General features: G+C 42.0%; 1 protein-coding gene and 1 non-coding gene across 2 annotated transcripts in view; one reads left to right on the forward strand and one right to left on the reverse strand.

The window, feature by feature from the left end:
- The window catches only part of KIF13A (kinesin family member 13A), a 214488-nt gene that overhangs the window by 184711 nt on the left and 9111 nt on the right, over positions 1 to 20666 (forward strand). The window contains 15 exon segments of the mRNA XM_057554367.1: positions 1488 to 1639; positions 2680 to 2812; positions 2995 to 3141; positions 6691 to 6729; positions 8357 to 8456; positions 9998 to 10124; positions 10949 to 11004; positions 12372 to 12496; positions 12988 to 13164; positions 13869 to 13961; positions 14109 to 14265; positions 15227 to 15300; positions 17082 to 17129; positions 18193 to 18298; positions 20005 to 20156. Of these exon segments, the coding sequence (XP_057410350.1) occupies positions 1488 to 1639; positions 2680 to 2812; positions 2995 to 3141; positions 6691 to 6729; positions 8357 to 8456; positions 9998 to 10124; positions 10949 to 11004; positions 12372 to 12496; positions 12988 to 13164; positions 13869 to 13961; positions 14109 to 14265; positions 15227 to 15300; positions 17082 to 17129; positions 18193 to 18298; positions 20005 to 20156 (1686 nt within the window).
- Positions 11787 to 11983, reverse strand: LOC114235876 (U2 spliceosomal RNA). The gene has a single exon (XR_003621952.1). It is a non-coding gene; the product is annotated as a U2 spliceosomal RNA (small nuclear RNA).

Genomic DNA, 20666 nt, shown 5'->3' on the forward strand with positions numbered 1-20666 from the left:
TTGGCCCCAAGGCATGTGGGATCTTAGCTCCCCGACCAGGGATCGGACCCGCACCCCCTGCATTGGAAGGTGAAGTCTTAACCACAGGACTGCCAGGGAAGTCCCCTGCCAAGTCTTTATTTTTAAGAGAATAGCCCACTTTTTATTTTTACCTGTATTCACCAAGTCTGTTTCTTAATTCTTTATTTATTTATTTATTTATTTATTTATTTATTTTTGGCTGTGTTGGGTCTTCGTTTCTGTGTGCAGGCTTTCTCTAGTTGCGGCGAGCGGGGGCTACTCTTCATCGTGGTGCGCGGGCTTCTCATTGTCGTGGCTTCTCTTGTTGTGGAGCACAGGCTCTAGACACGCAGGCTCAGTAGTTGTGGTTCACAGGCTTAGTTGCTCCGTGGCATGTGGGATCTTCCCAGACCAGGGCTCAAACCCGTGTCCGCTGCATTGGCGGGCGGATTCTTAACCACTGCGCCACCAGGGAAGCCCTGTTTCTTAATTCTTTATTAATCTTTTGTTGTTGTTGTTGTTGTCGTTATGGTTCTCTGAATACTCTTTTAAATATTCCCCATCTTTCTTTGGATCCAAAAAACTGCTTATTTAGAAGGATGAAACCTGGATTTTAAGTACATCTTAGTTAACAACTGGTAATAGATGCTAGTCTCAGAGACCTTGGACTCACTGTGTGACCTTGGGGTTTTTGGGGGGTTTCTTTAACCTCTAAAATGCATAGTTTGTGCTAATTGGTCATTAAGTTTATTTTCCTTGTAAAATTCTGGCTCTGTCTCCAAATAAAATAAGATGTTAGGTAGTATAAGGTTAAACCAATGCAGCGCAGCCCTTTCAAGAAATTAGAGTCACCTGAGATTCCACTGAGCTGCTGATGGGAAGGAAGTCCGCGTGGTCCCTTGCCGGCTGCTCTGTTCCGGGTGATTGCCTCACTTCTCCGTCTATTCAGCATCCGTTTCCTCATGCTCGTCTGTTCGTATTTCACAACAAAGAGTTGGAGTGGGAGGGTTTAGGAGCAAGAGCGCAGAATCATGGAGATAATCATGTAAAATTTAATTCTGATTTGGTCTTCTAAGCCATAGCAAGGAACAATCAGAAGTTCCCTTTTTTTTTTTTTTGCTGTGCTGATTGGTCTATTCTGGCTGAAAGTCAGAGTGGTCCCAGGGTAAAGGGAGTGAACCAGGAGGAAGGGAGGACAGATTCAGCTCTGCAACCAACAAGCAGTGCGACGTGGGGCCGCTGCTTTCCTCAGTGTCCTCGTTTATTAAAGAAAGGAGTTCAATTAAATTACCTCAGAATATCACTTCCCATCTAATATTCTGGTTTCTTTGTGGTTTTCTGTGAAACGGCAGCGATGGTTTTAAGGTCGGGATCAGGCTAATGTACTCTGAAATGAATCTGTATACAGTTGAAAGTTAAAAAGGAAATTTCACAGATTCCTTTCTGCATAACTCCTGTCGCTCCTTCCTCTGCCCCGCGTATCCCAGGACTACGTGGTGAGCGTAACGGAAGAATTCCTGGAGTTCATTTCAGACGGAGCACTGGCCATCGAAGTATGGGGCCACCGGTGCACCGGGAACGGCAGCTCTGTCTGGGAAGTCGATTCCCTTCATGCTAAGACAAGAACGTTGCATGACAGGTTTGTGCTTGGCAGAGGGCTTTAGACGCCTGGTCAAGGCTCACCCTTGGGCAGTGGTTGAAGAATAAGGACTCTCTGAGCCTGCTTCCTCCTTTGTGAATGGGAATGATGAAAGGAACTACCAGGCCCTGGAAAAATTCGATGGGGAAAGGAAAGTGTTTTCAACAAATGAGACTGAAACATCTGTGCATCTTTATGGAATAAAAACAACCTTGATCTTAATTCACATGATACACAACACTTAATTTGAGATGGAGCATGGCTTTAAATGTAAAAGATAAAACTATAAAGCTTATAGAAGAAAACAGAAAGGTATCTTCTTTTAAAGTCGATCATTTGCCTCTTCCTTGACCCAGCAATCCCACTCCTAGATACTTACCCAAGAAAAATGAAAACATAAGTCCATAAGCAGCCTGGTACATGAATGTTTATGGCAGTTCTATCCATGATATCCCCCAAACTGTAAACAACCTGATGTCCTTCAGTGTGAGAATGTTTGATAAACAAATTGTGTTATTAGTCATATAATAGAATATTACTCAACAATAAAAAAAGACTCTGTCCCACTCTTACATACTGTGGATGAATCTCACAAACGTTGTTCTGAATCAAAGGAGCCAGACCTAGAAGAGTACAATACTACATGATTCCATCTATATGAAATTCTAGAGCAGGTAAAACTAATCTGTGAGGTTACACAGCTGCTGCAGGTGGTGTGGGGACAGAGTGGGAAGGGGCCTGAGCAAACCTGCTGTGGTGATGGCGGGATGTATGCACAGGTGTATGCATTTGTCACGATCCCTCCAAGTCTACGCCTGAGATCTGGACAGTTCACTGAATGTAAGGTATACATCAATAAAATAAATGAAAAGAACCTATACCGCAGGATTGTTTTGAGTGTTAAACAAGAAAATAATCTATGTGACACACATAGCACAGTGCCTCACGGATAGTAAGTGCTCAGGGACTGGGGGCTTCTTCCTGTTGCTAATAATGTCCCGGACATTGACATGGTTGTTTGTTGGCACGTGTTTCTGCAGGTGGAACGAGGTTACTCGCAGGATAGAGATGTGGATCTCCATACTAGAGCTGAATGAGCTGGGGGAGTACGCTGCTGTGGAGCTTCACCAGGCAAAAGATGTCAACACAGGAGGTGTCTTTCAACTCAGACAGGTACTAGGTTTGTCTTTGCTTCTTTCGTGTTTTCTCCCTGTCCCACTCTTACAGTTTCTGGAATTTTCTAGTTATTTGCCTCTTTGTTCGCTAATTCTTTCCCGTTCCTTGATCCTCTTCCCCCATCCCTCCCCATCCCCATTCCTGGCCCCCATTTCCGCATCACACCCCCGCCTCTGCAGGGTCATTCCCGGAGAGTGCAAGTCACGGTGAAGCCTGTCCAGCATTCTGGGACACTGCCACTCATGGTCGAAGCTATCTTGTCCATCTCCATTGGCTGCGTGACTGCCAGGTCCACCAAACTCCAGAGAGGGCTGGACAGTTACCAGGTGAGACCAACAGATTGCAAATAGTATTTAACAAAGATTGGTTAATGCAGAATTAAGGCAGTCAGTGATCTGTGATGGAGACCTGTTCAGGAATATAACTGAACTCCTTGCCTTAAGCATATATCGGCCCCCGCCACCCCATCCATATTTCCGTCCGTTGCCTTTTTGCTAGGTTTAAATTACTATATTGGCTTAGTGCCGATTAATAATAATTTTATTTATAAATACACATCAATGCTATAGTGCTCATTTACTTTAGGCAGGATTTATTTTATATCTGGCCCGAATTATGTTGGGTGTTTGATACTGCAGGCTTTGGCCTGATCCACTTTTATTAATAGAAAGTTGCCCCCATACACTGGCATAATTAACCAGCTCTCTGAAAGCTTTACTTTTTTTTTTAATTGAAAGTTGTCCTCATGATCATTTTTGTTCATTAAGTCTCCTTTTGCTGAACCTTCTTTTCTCACTTAAAAAAAAATTAAAAGATGGAACCACCTAAGAATTCATCTTATTTACCAGTCACAGTAAACTTTAAGATCAGGAACGTGTCCCCAGGGGCCTGAAAGAACGCATGTGCTTCACCAAGTCCCCACTTTACTATCAGATGTAGTTGGGGACTGGGAAGAATCAGACCGCTGAATGCTGGTTCCCTCACTCCCTGTCATGATGGGGAGAAAACTTTTCTCTGTAGAGTCTGGGCGTAAGCCCAGCCTATCTTGAGAAGGATTCATCTTCCATCTCAGTTTCCTTTTGGCTTCATGGCAGCAAAGACTTTACTGCAACATTGGCTTGGACTGTTGGGCCGTCAGGAAGGCGCAGCTGTGTCAGACACTGCCTTCCTCATCCCAGGCCAAAACTGCCTCCGACTCAAAGCCTGGGAAGAGCATGAATGGAGTTGTGAGGCCGGAGTCTGCTGTTTCCAGGGAGGCTTCTCCGCCAGACTTTTCGCTGTATGTGGAGTGGAAGTTGGGTTGTCCCTCACTTGGCCATCAGCTCTGGGGGCAACTGCAGGGCCTGGTAGAAAGAGCACAGACTTGGAGTGAGGAGACCTGGGTTCTTAAGCTTTGTTTGACTTAACTGAGTAATTTAAACTTCGAGTTCCCTTTTTCTTTCCTCCGAAACGATGAGGTAGACGTAATAATTCTCTGAGGTCCCTTTCTGCTGTAAAATTTTGTGGCTTAATAAATCTCTGATCTTAGATACAACTTTGTATCTGTGTGTGTGAACTATGACCTATGAACATGGATCATCAACTGGCTGACTATTCCCGTTCGATGAACATTGAAAGGATTGATTATTTGCACTTTTAAAAACAGCTATACCTCTTGAGTTAAAACTGATTTTTGTCAAAATTTGAGCTCTCAAATATCTGCCTTCCCCCAGTGCTGAATGCTCTTCTTACAGTATCTGTCATGCAAATTTAAACGGTGACTGTTTTAAAGCTTTTATTTTTCTTTGCTGCCATGCTCAAGGTCATGTCCAGTACCATTTTTGTTGTTGACATAGTACTTCAGAATTATTTTGATGCAATAGCTTGAGCCAATCCAGAATATGCTGATGTCACAATGGTTCTACATCATGAAAGCTCAAGCTAGTTTTCGGTGAATAGAAGTATCTTCTTAGCCTAAAAGATAATGATAAATTAGAGCTGTTTGTAATTTATTCATTAATAGGAGGAATTAATTCGAGAAAAATTATTTCAGTAGTGTGCTTACTACTGAAGTTAGAGTTATCCAAATGAAAATGATGGTTACCAAACTAAAACTAAAGTTTATTTTAAAGTCTACAGAGAGAAGAATCTTAACAGTATTTTTAAAGCACTTTTAAAAGGCAGTATATTTAGATATGAAAATAATGTAATTATATTTCTTAAGGCATTTGAAAAAAAAGTTTGTCTTTTGTCTGACTAGGCCACTCCAGTTCCTTTTTTAATATTAACCCTCCAATAACCATAGAAAAATGAAAGAAGATTGTTACATGGCCCAGTATTCATTTTGAGTAGAACCTGCCTCCATAGAGACGGATATTCTCTACAAATGGGGATTTCTTTATTCTTGTTTCTTTCTTTTTTTTTTTTTGGCTGCACAGCTTGTGGCATTTTAGTTCCCCAACCAGGGATTGAACCCAGGCCCTCGGCAGTGAGAGCAGAGAGTCCCAACCACTGGACCACCAGGGAATTCCCTCTTTATTCTTGTTTCTAAGGAAAATTGTCTCAACTAAAACCCTTTTTTTTTCCACACGATGATTTTGTTTTGCAAATGTTTTGCCAAAATGCTCAGTTTATATAATTATTGTAAAATGTTGCCATGGGTTTAGGACAGTTCTGATTTTTCTCACCTGATTGGCATGGATACTAACATATCCAACAGTGGATAATGATAGAGCCACGTATCCAAAATAGTGGGCAGGGCTTCCCTGGTGGCGCAGTGGTTGAGAATCTGCCTGCTAATGCAGGAGACACAGGTTCGAGCCCTGGTCTGGGAAGATCCCACATGCCGCGGAGCAGCTGGGCCCGTGAGCCACAACTACTGAGCCTGCGCGTCTGGAGCCTGTGCCCCGCAACGGGAGGGGCCACGATAGTGAAAGGCCCGCGCACCGCGATGAAGAGCGGCCCCCGCACCGCGATGAAGAGTGGCCCCCACTTGCCGCAACTAGAGAAAGCCCTCACACGAAAACTAAGAGACCCAACACAGCCATAAATAAACAAAAAAAAAAAAAAAAATCAGTACAAAATAGTGGGCTGTGCTCTTACTGCGGTGGTACAGTATACAGAACCTTCTACAGTCTTCCCTCGGTATCTGGGGGGATTGGTTCCAGAACCCTCCCCCCCTTGGATACTAAAATCTGAGAATGTTCAAGTCTCTTATATAAAATGACCTAGTACACTCGGCCCTCCGATCAGGAAGGTTCTGTGGTTGGTTGAATCTGCAGATGTGGAACCTGCGGATAAGGAGGGCTGACTGTACGTGGAGTCTTAGCTTCCCGGTGGGTCTTCCCCCGTGATGATTTCACAGTGACCGTGGTGTGGTGCAGGGCCAAGGGCGCAGACCTGGCCTCCAGTCCTGACCCTGCCACTATCCGTGTGAACCTTGGTTTCAGTCATTTCATCCTTCAGGCCTTAGCTGCCTCACAGCTAAAACCAGGAGGTTGAGCAGGAGACTCCCTAAAGTCCTTTCTAGTTCTGCCCATTCTAAATCTCAGTCAAATAGCTCACCCAGAAACAAATAGCAACTGTTTGCATAACAGGGCCATAAGGCCTGACCCAGCGGGGTTGTGTCCAATCCCCAGCTAAGAGAATCTGAGAGTTCCCATTTTTAAATGACTGCTTTCTCTATTAAAGAAAAAAAATTAAATCTTAAATTCTTTAAGTAATTATAGACAAGTGAATTACATCCACTTTTTGAGATTCGGTTAAAAGTTTTATTATGCCAATGTTGTGTGTGCTATCCATTGTAATGTGTGTGTTAAGCTTAAAGACTTATTTTCCTTGTGTGCTGTTTGAGAAAAAAAAATGCATGTCCTTTGTGTTTATTTTTTCCCTACCAGAGAGATGATGAGGATGGTGATGATATGGATAGTTATCAGGTATTACTGCGTCAATCCTGTGGCATGGGGCACAGCTGCTGCTAATTGCCAGCACTCGCAAAGCCGAGGGCAGGGAGGAGGAAAGGACCGTAGAGCAAGCATATGCAGTTCTCACTCGCTTTTGATTTGCTTTCAGTGTAATCAGCGATACAATACTATTTCTATAGATTTCCCTGTCAGTTCAAAATTTATAAGCAGATACTGCATTTTTGCTATGCTATCTCAAATTGCTAGCTCGTAAAGCCTTTCTAAACAAGACCACTCTCACTGTATTAAATTGGTAATCTTAAGAATTGTAGTTATCCATCCATAATCTTTAAGTAGACCTGTCTTTCCTATGTGAACCTGCAGTTAGCTCCTTATATCCAAGAGAGTAGTACTGTTCTAACGTGACATTGTATTTTTAAAGACTTTTGCCGGATAGGAAAACTGAAGACATTTTAAGCACATAGTTTTGTTTAGCCAGTTTTCTTCTCTCTTTAAGGCCAATCTTATTCATAACCTGGAGAATTTAACTCTCAGCTTTAAATCTCTTTTTGGAAATCTAAGGGAGAAAAAATATATGCAAATGTGAAATTTTACCTAGTCAGGGCTGACTGGCCTACTACTGTCCATGGAATGTGGGATAACAGTAATGGTCAAGGTGGCAAACCAAGATGAAGTTTTCTGGGTTGGTTCCCAGTCTTTGTACTGATTCTCTACATAAATTTTAAAAGCATGTTTTCCTGGTGTGCCTTTCTATAAGTAAAATGTGGGTCCATTGTAGGTAAAGCCTCAGAAGTTCTCAGGTGTCTGCTCTTAATGTAACGTCTTAAGGGTTAGGCTGGAATTAGGCAAGTCAAAGAGCATCCCGAATAGAATTGGTAGGTGTCTTTCCCACCTCATAATTTTACCAAGAAAGAAAACAAGCAAGTAAAAACAACTGGTAGGGGAAATACCAGTATCCCCATGGATCTCAGCAACGCCATTAACTAACGTCCTGTGGCTGTCTGTGCGCTTCCTGCCACGTGGTTCACAGGCGAGTCCAGCGGCTGCTTCTGGGAGTTCTCAGCATGGCTGACTGCATGTTGGCTTCTTGCATGGGAAGTTTTTGGTTAGCCTCATGGTAGCGGTTGGAGGTAAAGCCTTTGCAGCAAGTTTGAAAAGTTCTCCACCGATCTATTCTTTGCCTTTCAGAAAATACATCTTATCCAGCCATCGAGCTATGAATGATGAAAATGCCTGTCGTTTTCCATTCCATTTGCTGCTTTGTGATTTGGGCTCTGTTTCTGGTGTCCTCCTGCTTAGAATCACAAACACTTCAAACGAATAGCTACAACTTAAATACATACACGCACATACCGTATAAGACGCATCCAACAGCTGGTGTAGTTTGAGCTTCTCTTGCTTTTTAAGTATAATTATCTTTTTGGAAATCCGGGGGCTCTGATTTCTGAGTCATGGGATCCTCAATCAGCATGCAGTGTTCCTGAGGCCTCTTTGCTTTCTTGCATATTAATCACACGGCAATGTTCAATGGCCTTTCCTAATGAAAAGTTTCCTAATCAATTTAAGCATCTTTTTTTTTTAAAAAAGAAATAGTTATCTGTGCACTCTACAGGAAAATGTTTTCCCTCCCTGATGCCAGGAAGAAGACTTAAACTGTGTGAGAGAGAGGTGGTCTGATGCCCTCATTAAACGGCGAGAATACCTAGATGAACAGATTAAAAAAGTCAGCAATAAAAAAGGTATGTGAGATTAAAGTCTTGGCTGGGAGTAGTTTTTTCACTTCTAGACAGTAGTGGGAGGCTGTTTTCCTCCCTTAGCTGGACTGCTGTATCTTAGCTTTTTGACCCCATAACAATTATAGATATTGGTGAATTATTAGTGTACAGTGTTTAAGCAGGCTCTGAATTTGAAAGTAATGTTTCATTACTTGAGTTAACCGACATTAAACGTTAAATTCAGATTTTGTTTTGATGAATGCAAATGCCATCAATATCGACATCTCCACATGAGGTATTCCAGGCTCAGAACCTGGGACTGACAGCAGCTAAAGGGGCACTTCTGAAGCCACGACACTTGGCAGGTGGGCCGTAGCTACCATTAGGCGGTAGCCACGCTCTTGGCTCTTTCGGGGTGGCCTGAAGCCGGCCTGCAGCTCCACTCATCACCACCCAGCTCCGAGGATTCAGTTTGCTTACGCTTGCAATGGCCACTTGGATTCTAGAGCAGAAATCTGCTCTTAAAACCCCGGTTTCAGGCTTCCCTGGTGATGCAGTGGTTGAGAATCCGCCTGCCAATGCAGGGGACACAGGTTCATGCCCTGGTCCAGGAAGATCCCACATGCCACGGAGCAGCTAAGCCCGTACGCCACAACTACTAACCCGCGCCCCTAGAGCTGTGCTCCACAACAAGAGAAGCCACTGTAATGAGAAGCCCGCGCAGCGCAACGAAGACCCAACACAGCCAAAAATAAATAAGTAAAAATGAATTAAAAACAAAAAAAAACCCCGGTTTCTCATCCTGAGTGAACGATTCACTCAGTGTGGTTGGTTCTCCACCAAAGGACATGTTCTGAATGTGAATCCGCTTCACGTAGAAGTCAGCGAAAGTCCTCCCCCAGTAAAACATCTTGGCTCCGCGTTCTGCTCTTGGCCTCAGTGTGTGTGTGTGTGTGTGTGTGTGTGTGTGTGTGCGCGCTCAACCTGCTAATGAAAACTCACTTTGCCTATGCCCAGGTAACTCCAAAGTTGAACTAGGCTAAGAGGATTGCAAAATAGATCAAATAAAATCCCTTTCATAACGAGCATGAAGGAAAACAAGTTAGTTTTGCAGAGTGCAATATATGGTGTTTTTTAATCCTCTATCCTTATAAAATGATGTGTGGTTTTATAAAGCAATGTCACATCCATTATTGCACTTGGTCCTTCTGACAGGTGCGTGAAGCAGACATGACTTGTATTAACCCTATTTGACAAATTAGGAAGCTAAGACTCATCTGTTGAATGACCTTCCAACATTACAGAACTAGTAAAATAACCCAAGTCTTCTAATCCCTGTTCCAGTGCTCTTTCCACTCTTCCTGGGTTTATGATCTGTTAGGCTAGTGTCCTAGCCTCTCTGAGCTTGTCTGGGTGCTCCGTCTTAAACTTCAAAGCCTCAATTCCCTACTTGGGACACCGTGGATGTTTAAGGCACTTGTGGGTACCACTGAGTGCAAATAGATTTAAATTTAGAAACTGTCCTTTCTCCCTCTTGGCGCTCATGCCCTCGTTTTGTCCCGCAGAGAAGACAGAGGACGACGTGGAGCGGGAAGCCCGCCTGGTGGAGCAGTGGGTAGGGCTGACGGAGGAGCGGAATGCCGTGCTGGTGCCCGCGCCGGGCAGCGGGATCCCCGGGGCGCCTGCTGACTGGTGAGTCTGCCCTTCCTTCTGGGCAGGCCTGACGCAGGTGCCGTGGTCTGTGGCGGGTCATGCGAGTGACCTGCCAGGATTGTCGCAGAAAATGTTAAGTACCATGAGCTGTCCAGGGAAGGGCCACCCAACCCTAGTGCTCCCCTCCCTCTTCTTCTTGCCCACTGCAACCATCTTCCACTCACAGGAAGCCAGCGAGCACTTACCACTGGCCGGGAGTCAGATAGACAGTCCTCCAGCCCTTGGCATGAGCCCCTTGGACATGCTTACCTGATCTCCAGACATTCTCATATCTTGGATCGAAAGAAGGGTGTTTCCAGAGCATACTTGAAAAGGGCAGAAAATATGTCTTCTTGTTTGCCCTCCTGCCTGTTTATTTTGACTCAACATAGAGTCAGCACTTAGGCACTACATCCACAATGATCAGTCAGTCAGTGGGTTGATCAGTCAGTCCTAATGCCCAGAAGAAACAGCATGCGATCCTGGGCTCTGGAGGCAAATCGCTCCTGTCCCCTGTTCCTCCTCTAACAATAGCCACTTCCCTTCTTCCCATCACTAGAATGATTCTCAGAAAGGCTTCAAATAATCTGTGTTTCAATTAATTACATGTAATTCATATGACTGGTAGTTCTTTATATAAGTCACATAATTCCCATGATTTGTGTTAAGAAGGGTGACAAGATCTGTGAAAATACCTCATTTGTAGAACCTGTATCTGACTCCACAGTGGTTCTCTTCTGCTTTCATGCCTCTGTCGTGTTTGGTTATTTAACAAGATGTAAAACACATATTTTGTTATGATTAAATATTGTTATTAAATTTAGGATCCCACCACCTGGAATGGAAACCCACATACCTGTTCTCTTCCTTGATTTGAACGGTAAGTTTGAACCTGACGTTCCAAGGCTTATCACATTGAATTAGGTTTGTAATCTAATCAGACCTGCAGTATTTTGACCCTTAAGTCACTTGCCTAATCACGCACATGCCATATCTAGGTGACATTTTTACTCCAACAAAATATATAAAGCCATGACATGTCGAATCACTAGAAGACAGATGTGGAAATTTATTCTTAAAAAGACAGCACTTGAGAGATTGAGAACTGCATACAAAGGCATGAGAGCAGTTATTGCTCTGAAACAGAAACGGACGTGGAAATTACCTGAGAAGGTAATCGCCCTTAGAGATCTGAATCATTATGCATTGCAGGTGCCCAGGAATCTGCATTTCTGACTGGTGCCCTTTCCTCCCCACCCCACCCCCATTTGTTTTGTTTCTAGAACACGATCATCTGTAGCCCTGCATGAAGGGTTGTCCTTTACTGTAGAAATTAGATTGAACCTGGGCGAATATAGAACAAGGGTTTTCAATGTGTTTTAGCAGTAAAATCCATTTTCAATATGAACTTGTAAATGGAACCCCATGTGTGGAATACGGAAGCAGAGTTGCTGAGTTTGGGGATGGGCAGGCTCTGGCAGGCCCTTCTGCAGGGCCCTTGGGATCCTCAGAGCACAGCCTGAAAACCTGTCTTCTGGAGGGAAGACCAGTAATGGATGAATGGAAGACACAGGAGGTTGGCTTTGGCTCTTCATATGAACAGTTTTTTTAAAAGCCTAGAAATAGACCGTTGCCTCATGAAGTGGTGAGTTCCCCATTATTGGAGGTTCCCCATTATACAAGCAAAGACTGGATGACTATATACAGAGATTTGTGAAGGGTGAATCCTACACTGGGAAGGCTATTGGAAAAAGATGGTCTTCACATTTCTCCCAAGTGCTCAGAACTTTGTTTCTAAATTGATAATTTAACCACTCAAATCTCTACACTTGATCTTAGCCAAAAGGCCGAGAAGCGATAGCCACTCAAATCTCTAATTTAGTGTAAGTTATGCAAGTAGGACCACAAACTTAACACTACGTTATAGGAGGAATTGACAGAAAGCAGCAAAATTCTAAGGTGTGTTTATGTAGTGAAAATATTTGCTCCCAGGACTACCTATAGAATATATTCAGTCCATTTATAGGAGAGTCACAAAGGCACCTTTTTGGCTCCTGGAGTTGTTTCTGTAAAGGATAGAAGTTGTTGTAGTTAGTGGAGTTGCTGTTACAACTGCAGGAATGAAAAACGAAATAAAATTGCATTACATGTAAACTTCATCTGTAAAAAGCATATTTAAAAATTTTGGATGCTTGCTTTAAAAATCTGTTTCCCCCACTTTTGCTTCTGTGCCCTGGACTTGGTCAGCGGATGACCTCAGTGCCAATGAGCAGCTTGTGGGCCCCCATGCATCGGGCGTGAACTCCATCCTCCCCAAGGAGCATGGCAGCCAGTTTTTCTACCTGCCCATCATAAAGCACAGTGATGAGGAGGTAACTGACCTTTAAGAATCTCTTAAAGGGCTTCAGATTAATGCACATGCCTGTGGGCCTCTCTGCCCATTAAACTGCTGTGGTCTGGGCTTTGGGGAAGAGGACTGGGAACTTTAAAAAATAGAATGTGTGTGTTGTCAAAAAGTCAAAGAGGGACTTGCCTGATGGTCCAGTGGGTAAGACTCTGCGCTCCCAATGCAGGGGGCCTGGGTTCGATACCTGGTTGGGGAACTAGATCCCGCATGCATGCCACAACTAAGAAGCCCGTGTGCCACAACTAAAGATCCCGCATGCCGCAACTAAAGATCCCGCATGCCGCAACTAAGACCCCTCGCAGCCAAAATTAATAATAAATAGATAAATAAATTTTTTTTTTAAAAACATCTATGATTCAACGTAGAGTTGCATTTGTTTTCTTTCTAGTGCATGACGTAAAACTGCTGCACCTGAGTTGTCTTGTTCCCATGTCCCCATCCTTCCCCCATCCCTAGGTTTCAGCCACAGCCTCCTGGGACTCCTCGGTGCATGATTCCGTTCACTTGAATAGGGTCACCCCACAAAATGAACGGATTTACCTGATAGTGAAGACCACAGTCCAGCTCAGCCACCCGGCTGCTATGGAGCTGATATTACGAAAACGGATTGCAGCCAATATTTACAACAAACAGGTAGTAACGGGGCCTGATTGTGCCGTTTCATACATGAGCACAGTTTTTCCTTCTCTCTATCACAAAGTAGTGTTTTGGGGTGTTAATACAGTGGCTGTGCAAATCGCTACCAGGTTATAATCTGATTCTCATGTATCCAAGATAACAGGGTATGAGGATAGCAGAGGTAAATGTCATCCACCAAAGGACTTTTCCACCTTGACCGATTTGAAGCCCATAATCCTAGGAGGCAGTGGAGTTATGACATTTTATTGTTTGAAAAATGTTAAGCGCCTGGTCCAAGAGGGTTAGTGACAAAACCAGGACAAAGGCAGGCTCCAAATCTCTATCCTAATGCTTCCCCAGATCTCATCTCAGAGGTGCTATCGGCAAAACTGATCCTCTGAGTTGACTTCTGACTGTGCCAGGATAGATTCATTAAACCCTGACAAGATCAAGTAGAAAGACGGCAAGTGGGAAAAAGAAGCAACCACAGAAAAACCCTGGATGGGCTGCAAATTCTGCAATCTAATCCCTAAATAACAGCTGGATGTTATTGTCCTTCAGGATTGGAGACAAGGATTTTTCCATTCAGTTTTTTTCTGTTTTACTAAGTGTTGTGTGTGTATCAAAAACATAGTAATTGATGATGCTTTTACAATTTGTAAAATACTAAATAACTTATATTTTCCACATCACTTAATTCAGCTTTCCTTTTCTACCAGAGTTTCACCCAGAGTTTAAAGAGGAGAATATCACTGAAGAATATATTTTATTCCTGTGGTGTAACCTATGAAATAGTATCCAACATACCAAAGGTAAAGTATGTATTATTTTTAAAAATATCAAAATGTGAGTATTGGAGAATGCGTTAAATCTCAAAACTTTTTAAATCATTTTCTCACCAGTTTTGAGAAAAATGTTGTTCAGGTAAAAGTACTCTAATTGCCTTCTTGTCTCGTTAGGCAACAGAGGAGATTGAGGACCGGGAGACTCTGGCTCTCCTGGCAGCGAGGAGTGAGAACGAAGGCACAGCAGACGGGGAGACGTACATCGAGAAGTATACGCGAGGCGTGCTGCAGGTGGAGAATATCCTGAGCCTGGAACGGCTCCGGCAGGCAAGTAACTGCAGCATCTGGACCAGAGGGTGAGATCACCAGCCTTCACCCCAAATGGACAAAGATGAATGTATTTCCCAAACACCTTCTCCCTCAGTCTATCAGAGAAGAAAAACTTGAGTAGCCCTCTCATTAGACAAAATAGTTACTTTGACAAAATAGTAACACAAATTCCAATGACTACCTTTTATTGAATACCGCCTAAGTAATATTGATACATTATTTCATTTAATCTTCAAGATAACCCTGCAAGGTAAATACTGTCATAATTCCCATTTGTGAATGAGAAAATTGAGGCTGACAGAAGTTAGCCAACCTGCCCAAGGTGACAGCTAAGAAGGGGTACAAAGTTGGATGTAAACCCAGAAAGCTTGACTCCTAAGCCCACGTGCTTAACCACATATTCTGTCCCTAATTTTTGGACCCAGATTAACTTCTGTGGCAAAAGCAGGATATTCAGGTGAAAATAATCCACTAGGTAGTGGAACTGCACAGGAGATGTCATTCAATCAAGGCAGTAGCCGAAGTTATGGAAAGTGTGCTTTGAACAACAAGAGGACTAAGATTGGCGTTTGTCAGAAAAATCTTCCTTTAGTCCCACCTAAACTGCTGCACGAGTGAAACACAAGCAGCGTGAAAGTTGATTGTAATTTCCCAAGTGAGATGTATAGTCAGTGGTATTTCATCCGTGTTTTCTCTGCCCACCTATATAAAAATCCACAACATAAATGTCTTTAGTTCTGCAGTTTTCCTGGTTTTATTTATGAAAAATGTTTTTGATAAATTAAGCAAAAAAAAAAAAAAAAGGATACAATACGATTACAGTTTTGTAAATATGGGGGGAGAGGGAGTGTAAGATTGAAATGATCTTTATTTCTATACTTTCTAAATCCTCCACAATAAACGTATATTACTTTTGTCGTCAGAGGAAGAAAAATAAATGTCCTTTTCAAATTTGCAGGCAGTCACGGTCAAAGAAGCGCTTTCCACCAAAGCTCGGCACCTGCGGCGAAGCCTCAGCACACCAAATGTTCATAATGTGAGCTCACCTGGGAGGGGCTGCCGCCCACGTGACGCATCTCAGGGTTTGGGGTGCAGCAAGTCAGGGGACCTCCGGTCAGGGTTTACAGGTGGGGATAGAACATTCGGCACCAGTGTGGGCATCCCAAGGTGCCAAGGCTGCTCCTCTTTTCTAGCGAAGCTCACCAGAGAGCCGTTACGTGTAACGTGCCTGAGCTTTTAGTGGAATCGGTGCAAATTTCTCTCCATAAAGTTATGTCTTTGAAAGAAGTTTTTTGAGATGTAAATTGAATGTAGTTGGTTTAAGGATGGTAGAGTCAGGTAGAGATCCTGCTGCCAGAGCTGCTGAGCGCTACCCTTGAGTCTGTTTACATTCCCCGTTCTAGCTGCCCCGATGGATCTTACTGTGTTGCCCATCAGTGTGATAGGGCACCAGACTCCTCCGTAGAGACCCTTCCATAGCGCCTGGTCTTTATTTTGATTACCTTCCTTAACCGTTCCATCGAGGAAATCCAATTGACAGAAACTACGTCCAGTGGAGGGGAGCATTGCCATGGGAAGAAAGGACAGAGCAGTACGCGGACCGCTTCAAAGTAGCCTCTTTCCAGGAGCAGCAGAGAGAAAGTCAGATCCTCTCAAGGAAAACAGTTATTTGCCTTCCCATTCTCAAGAATTGTCAGATAATGATTAAAAACACAGTAAACATTTATGAAAGTTGTCTTACAGTAGTCCGAAAAGCAAATCCCTATAATCTCTTTCATACAGATTACTTCTTCTGACCACGGTTCAGTTCTTAAAATTGATAATAGGAGACTCATATAGTTGTAAATTGAAAAAAGTCTTCTAATTAATTTAGGCGTCAAAGAAGAGATCATAATGGAAATTAGGATATATTTAGAACTGAATGATAATAAAAAATGGTATGTATATCAGTAGTTGAGGGATGCCCTTAAAGTGGTACTTAGAGGGAAATCCTTAGCCCTAAGTTTCCTATTACTCCATTTATACTGCAGAATACTAGATGGTAGAGAAAATTAAAGAGCTAGAGCTATTGTTAGGAAATTTGTAGATCTTATAAATGTTATTAAAATATTAATTATATTAAAAATAATGAGGAAAACATATATCTTTAAAAGTAAGGAAAGACCACCTATGAAGAAGTATTCTACCCCCCCAAAAAAATTGAACCTAAGTCTGGTCAAGACTGTAGATCTAACTACTAATATTTACAGGGGACAGAGGAAAATGTTAAATGATACCACAGGGATTCATTTAACAAAATCCAGACTGTGGGAAACGTTACAGGAAAAAAATGATCTAGAGAAAAGGGAAAACTCATAAATTAAAAAAGACTTACAAGATATATCATCCAGTTGCAGTGTATTAACTATCTTGATCCTGATTCAAAATTAACTGTGATAATGTTTATAGACATTTGACCGCTAATGGGATATCTGATGCTATTTAGGAATCACTTAATTTTTTTAAGATGTGATAATGGTATTATGGTTTTAAAAAGGGAGTAGGAATTTCTTATCTTTTAGAGATTCATAAAGAAATATTTATGGATAAAAAAATTTTAAGTTAGAAAAAGAAAATCAGAATATTTTTAAAGAGGGTAATGATAAATATTAGAGCAGAATTATAATAAATTCAAATAAATAAGGAAATAATAAATATTAGAAGAAAGAAGGAGGGAAGGAGAAGGTCATACAGCCTTCAACTGTATGTATGATATTTTATTTAGTTAGCTATGTTAAATATATAAACCACATTGATAAAACCATTCATCCCTTACAGGTCTCTTCTAGTCGACCAGACCTTTCTGGCTTTGACGATGATGATAAGGTGTGTACCCGTGGGCATGGCCAGGTTATTAGTAGAATCTAAGTCTGGTAAGTTAGGATATCTTGGTGTTTTTAAAATCTCTGGACTTCCCACCTTAACCTGATGCAGATAATTGTCTCTACATGTCCATTTCCAAGTTCAAACACTTGGTGTGAAATTGCTATGCACTCTGAGTGTTACATTGTTACTTAACATGATACTTTCCATATCAGGATCATACGACACATAACTGAATAAATATCTGTGTGTTTATGGGTCTAACTCTAAATGACTTAAGGTATTATGTCCACCATAGCAAAATCAAAATTATTTCAAATGGGGAAAATTAGGAACTTGAAATTAAGGACATTTTACAGCATTATCATATTCAAATATTTCTTTAACATATATTGTATGTAAATTACTATTCTAGGGACGGTAGATGATTCAAAAAGTATAAACACAGATTATGTCTTCAAGAAGTTTAAAATCTAATCCTTGGAGATAGACATCTCCTAAGAAGTTGAAGTAGGATTAACTAAGTTTATATGATATAAAGGAAGAGGTTTCTCCCTTTTGTATACTAGTATCTTATGCCAGCTTTGAACTTTTAAATCTCAAGTATATGTAGACTAATCGTACCACCCAGTTTGCCTGGGGAAGTTCAAGCTTATGCCTACTACACAGGAAAAATATCAGTGGAACTGTTTTACTCTCAAAAGTGTTGTTGTTTGGTCTTTAAATCATTTATTCACTCCAGGTATACCTTGGGTATGATAGCACTTGTCATATTGTTCAGTACTTTTCTACATGTTAGATCTATTTAATAATAAAAAGAAATAAAGAAAAGCACATACTGCCATTAAAAAATAGAAAAAAACCCTCAAATCAGGCTTCATTTCTCTCTCTTTTTTTTTTTTCGGCACACTTCGTGGCACGTGGGATCTTAGTTCCCTGACCAGGCGTCGAACCCGTGTCCCCTGCATTGGGAGTGCAGAGTCTTAACCACTGGACCACCAGGGAAGTCCCCATGTCTCGTTTTAGAGGGACTTAATTACGGTTAACCCATGTTTCTACCTTGTAGGGTTGGCCAGAGAACCAGTTAGACATGTCTGACTACAGCCCCAGTTACCAGGATGTATCGTGTTATGGAACTTTGCCCAGGGATTCACCTCGAAGGAGTAAAGAAGGTAGTGGTGAGATTTTTTTTCTGTGTTATTTCTTTATAATTTCTTAAGGCATGGGGGGAAATTTTTTTATAGATGACATATAATAATATGGTAGGAAGCTGAAATTCTAGTTTGCTAGATGATCCAAAACTGTCTTCTTGAATAGAACATATCCTGTTCACTTTTTTTTTTTGCTTTGTATCCATTATATCATCCAATTAATAATAGGCTTTTTGTGCAACACTTGTAATTTTCAAATCACATTTCATGTGTCATTTCCTGATTTTGAAGTCAGTTTTGAGACACACAATCTTATCTTACATTATGGTTAGGTTTCATTCTTTACCAAAAGAATATCCACCTCCGTCATGTTTTTGTGCTGGAATCAAAGTATATTTTAGGAGAACATGTCTCTGGTCCCTAAGGAAATTTCAAAACTGATACCAGAAATGAGTTTGATTGATGACAACATTATTACCTAAATATAATATATAATCTCCCAGTGCCCTGAAGGGAACAGCATTCTTAGGATATGTAAATCGGCTCTGTTACCTTTCTTATCCCTTATATTGTACCTACTGTGTACCATTGTACCAGTGAACTGAGGAGAAAATATAGAAGGAGAAAGAGAAGCCCAAAAAGGTAAGAAATGAGTAAAAGCAAGAAAGAAGAATTGTCCTTCTTTAGTCATATGGAGCAGGGTGGCTTGAGGGAAATGTGACTTGCAAGAAGACTTACACAGGGCTCACTCACTGAGTATGTATTGAACCTGTCCTTGCTATATGCAGTGACAGATGCCGAGATCTTAAAATCCAACTGTGGACATGTACATAGAAAATAATAAGTTAGGAAATGATAAAATGCCAAAATGCATGTGTAGGTTATAAGGGCTCTGAGAATTCAGAGAGATAGAAAATCAGCATGGGGGCTTCCCTGGTGGCGCAGTGGTTGGGAATCCGCCTGCCAGTGCAGGGAACACGGGTTCGAGCCCTGGTCCGGGAAGATCCCACATGCCGCGGAGCAGCTAAGCCCATGCGCCACAACTACTGAGCCTGTGCTCTAGAGCCCGTGAGCCACAACTGCTGAGCCCACGTGCCACAACTACTGAAGCCCGCACGCCTAGAGCCCGTGCTCTGCAACAAGAGAAGCCCCCGCTCGCCGCAACTAGAGAAAGCCCTCGTGCAGCAACAAAGACCCAATGCAGCCATGAATAAATAAAAGTTAAAATAAAAAATCAGCGTGATTTGAAATTGGTCTGTTAACTGATGCTTGAGCTGGATCTTGAAAAGAAGGTAGAAAATTTGGTTTCTGATTTCTTTGCTGCTGTCCAGCCCTTTGATGACTCTTTGTAACTTTGTAGATATATCTGCATTTTTGCCTACCTCCGTTTTAATGCTCAGCCAAATACAGTCATCTCTGAGTATTCACGGGGGACTGGTTCCAGGAGCCCCTGCGTATACCAAAAAAACCCAAGACTATAGAGGGCCGACTGCATATTTATTGAAAAAAAGGAAAAGCAGAGAGAGCATTTCATTCAGAAAGCATAGCATGAGCAGCATATAAGTGGACCCACGCAGTTCAAACCTGAGATGTTCAAGGGTCAACTGTATTCACATACTAATCTCTTTGTTACGCCAGATATTCCTCTGGCTTGGTCACTGCCTCGCTTCCTGTGTGTTGGTTAAAGTGCTCTGTGCCTGTAAACCCATACCTTTTGTCTTCCCCAGGTTGTACGTCAGAGAATCCTCATGCCTTAACAGTCAGCCCTTTTAAAGCGTTCTCACCTCAGCCGCCAAAGTTTTTCAAGCCCCTAATGCCTGTAAAAGAAGAGCATAAGAAAAGGATGGCGCTTGAAGCAAGGCCTCTTCTAAGCCAGGAGGTAAATGCTTGACTTGTCTGTACCACGTACAATAGAATGGACGCGTTATGCCTGTGGAGAAGGAACACTTTGCATTAACAAAGTCAGATGCCACATGTTGACATGTATGGGTTATCACTCCATGGTTCCTGTTCTGGAGTAAATATCTCTTTCTCAAGCACACAGGGTCATGGTAGAGTTTGTTTGTTGTTACTGCTGTTGTTTTCTTTGTGTTTATGGCTTTTTTCAGAGTATTTATTTCAAGTGAGAAAGAGATGTCCCCTAGGTGTTTTGAAAATATGAAAGGCATTTTTTTTTGATTTGATAAATTTGGTTATGCTATTTGCCATAGAATTTGTGTAGTCTTGTCAGATTTCATCAGTAGTTTAACTCAAGCCTGCACAGTTGTTGGCTGTACTACTCACACGTAATACAAGTGTTTGCATTGCTTTTCTAACGTGCACGTACTTAATGTGTATGTCAGCTGTCATTGTCTTCTGTGTGTGATGCACCTGTGTGTCTTAACCTTTG

The sequence above is a fragment of the Balaenoptera acutorostrata genome, chromosome 10 (genome assembly GCF_949987535.1).
Source record: "Balaenoptera acutorostrata chromosome 10, mBalAcu1.1, whole genome shotgun sequence".
Taxonomy (NCBI): domain Eukaryota; kingdom Metazoa; phylum Chordata; class Mammalia; order Artiodactyla; family Balaenopteridae; genus Balaenoptera; species Balaenoptera acutorostrata.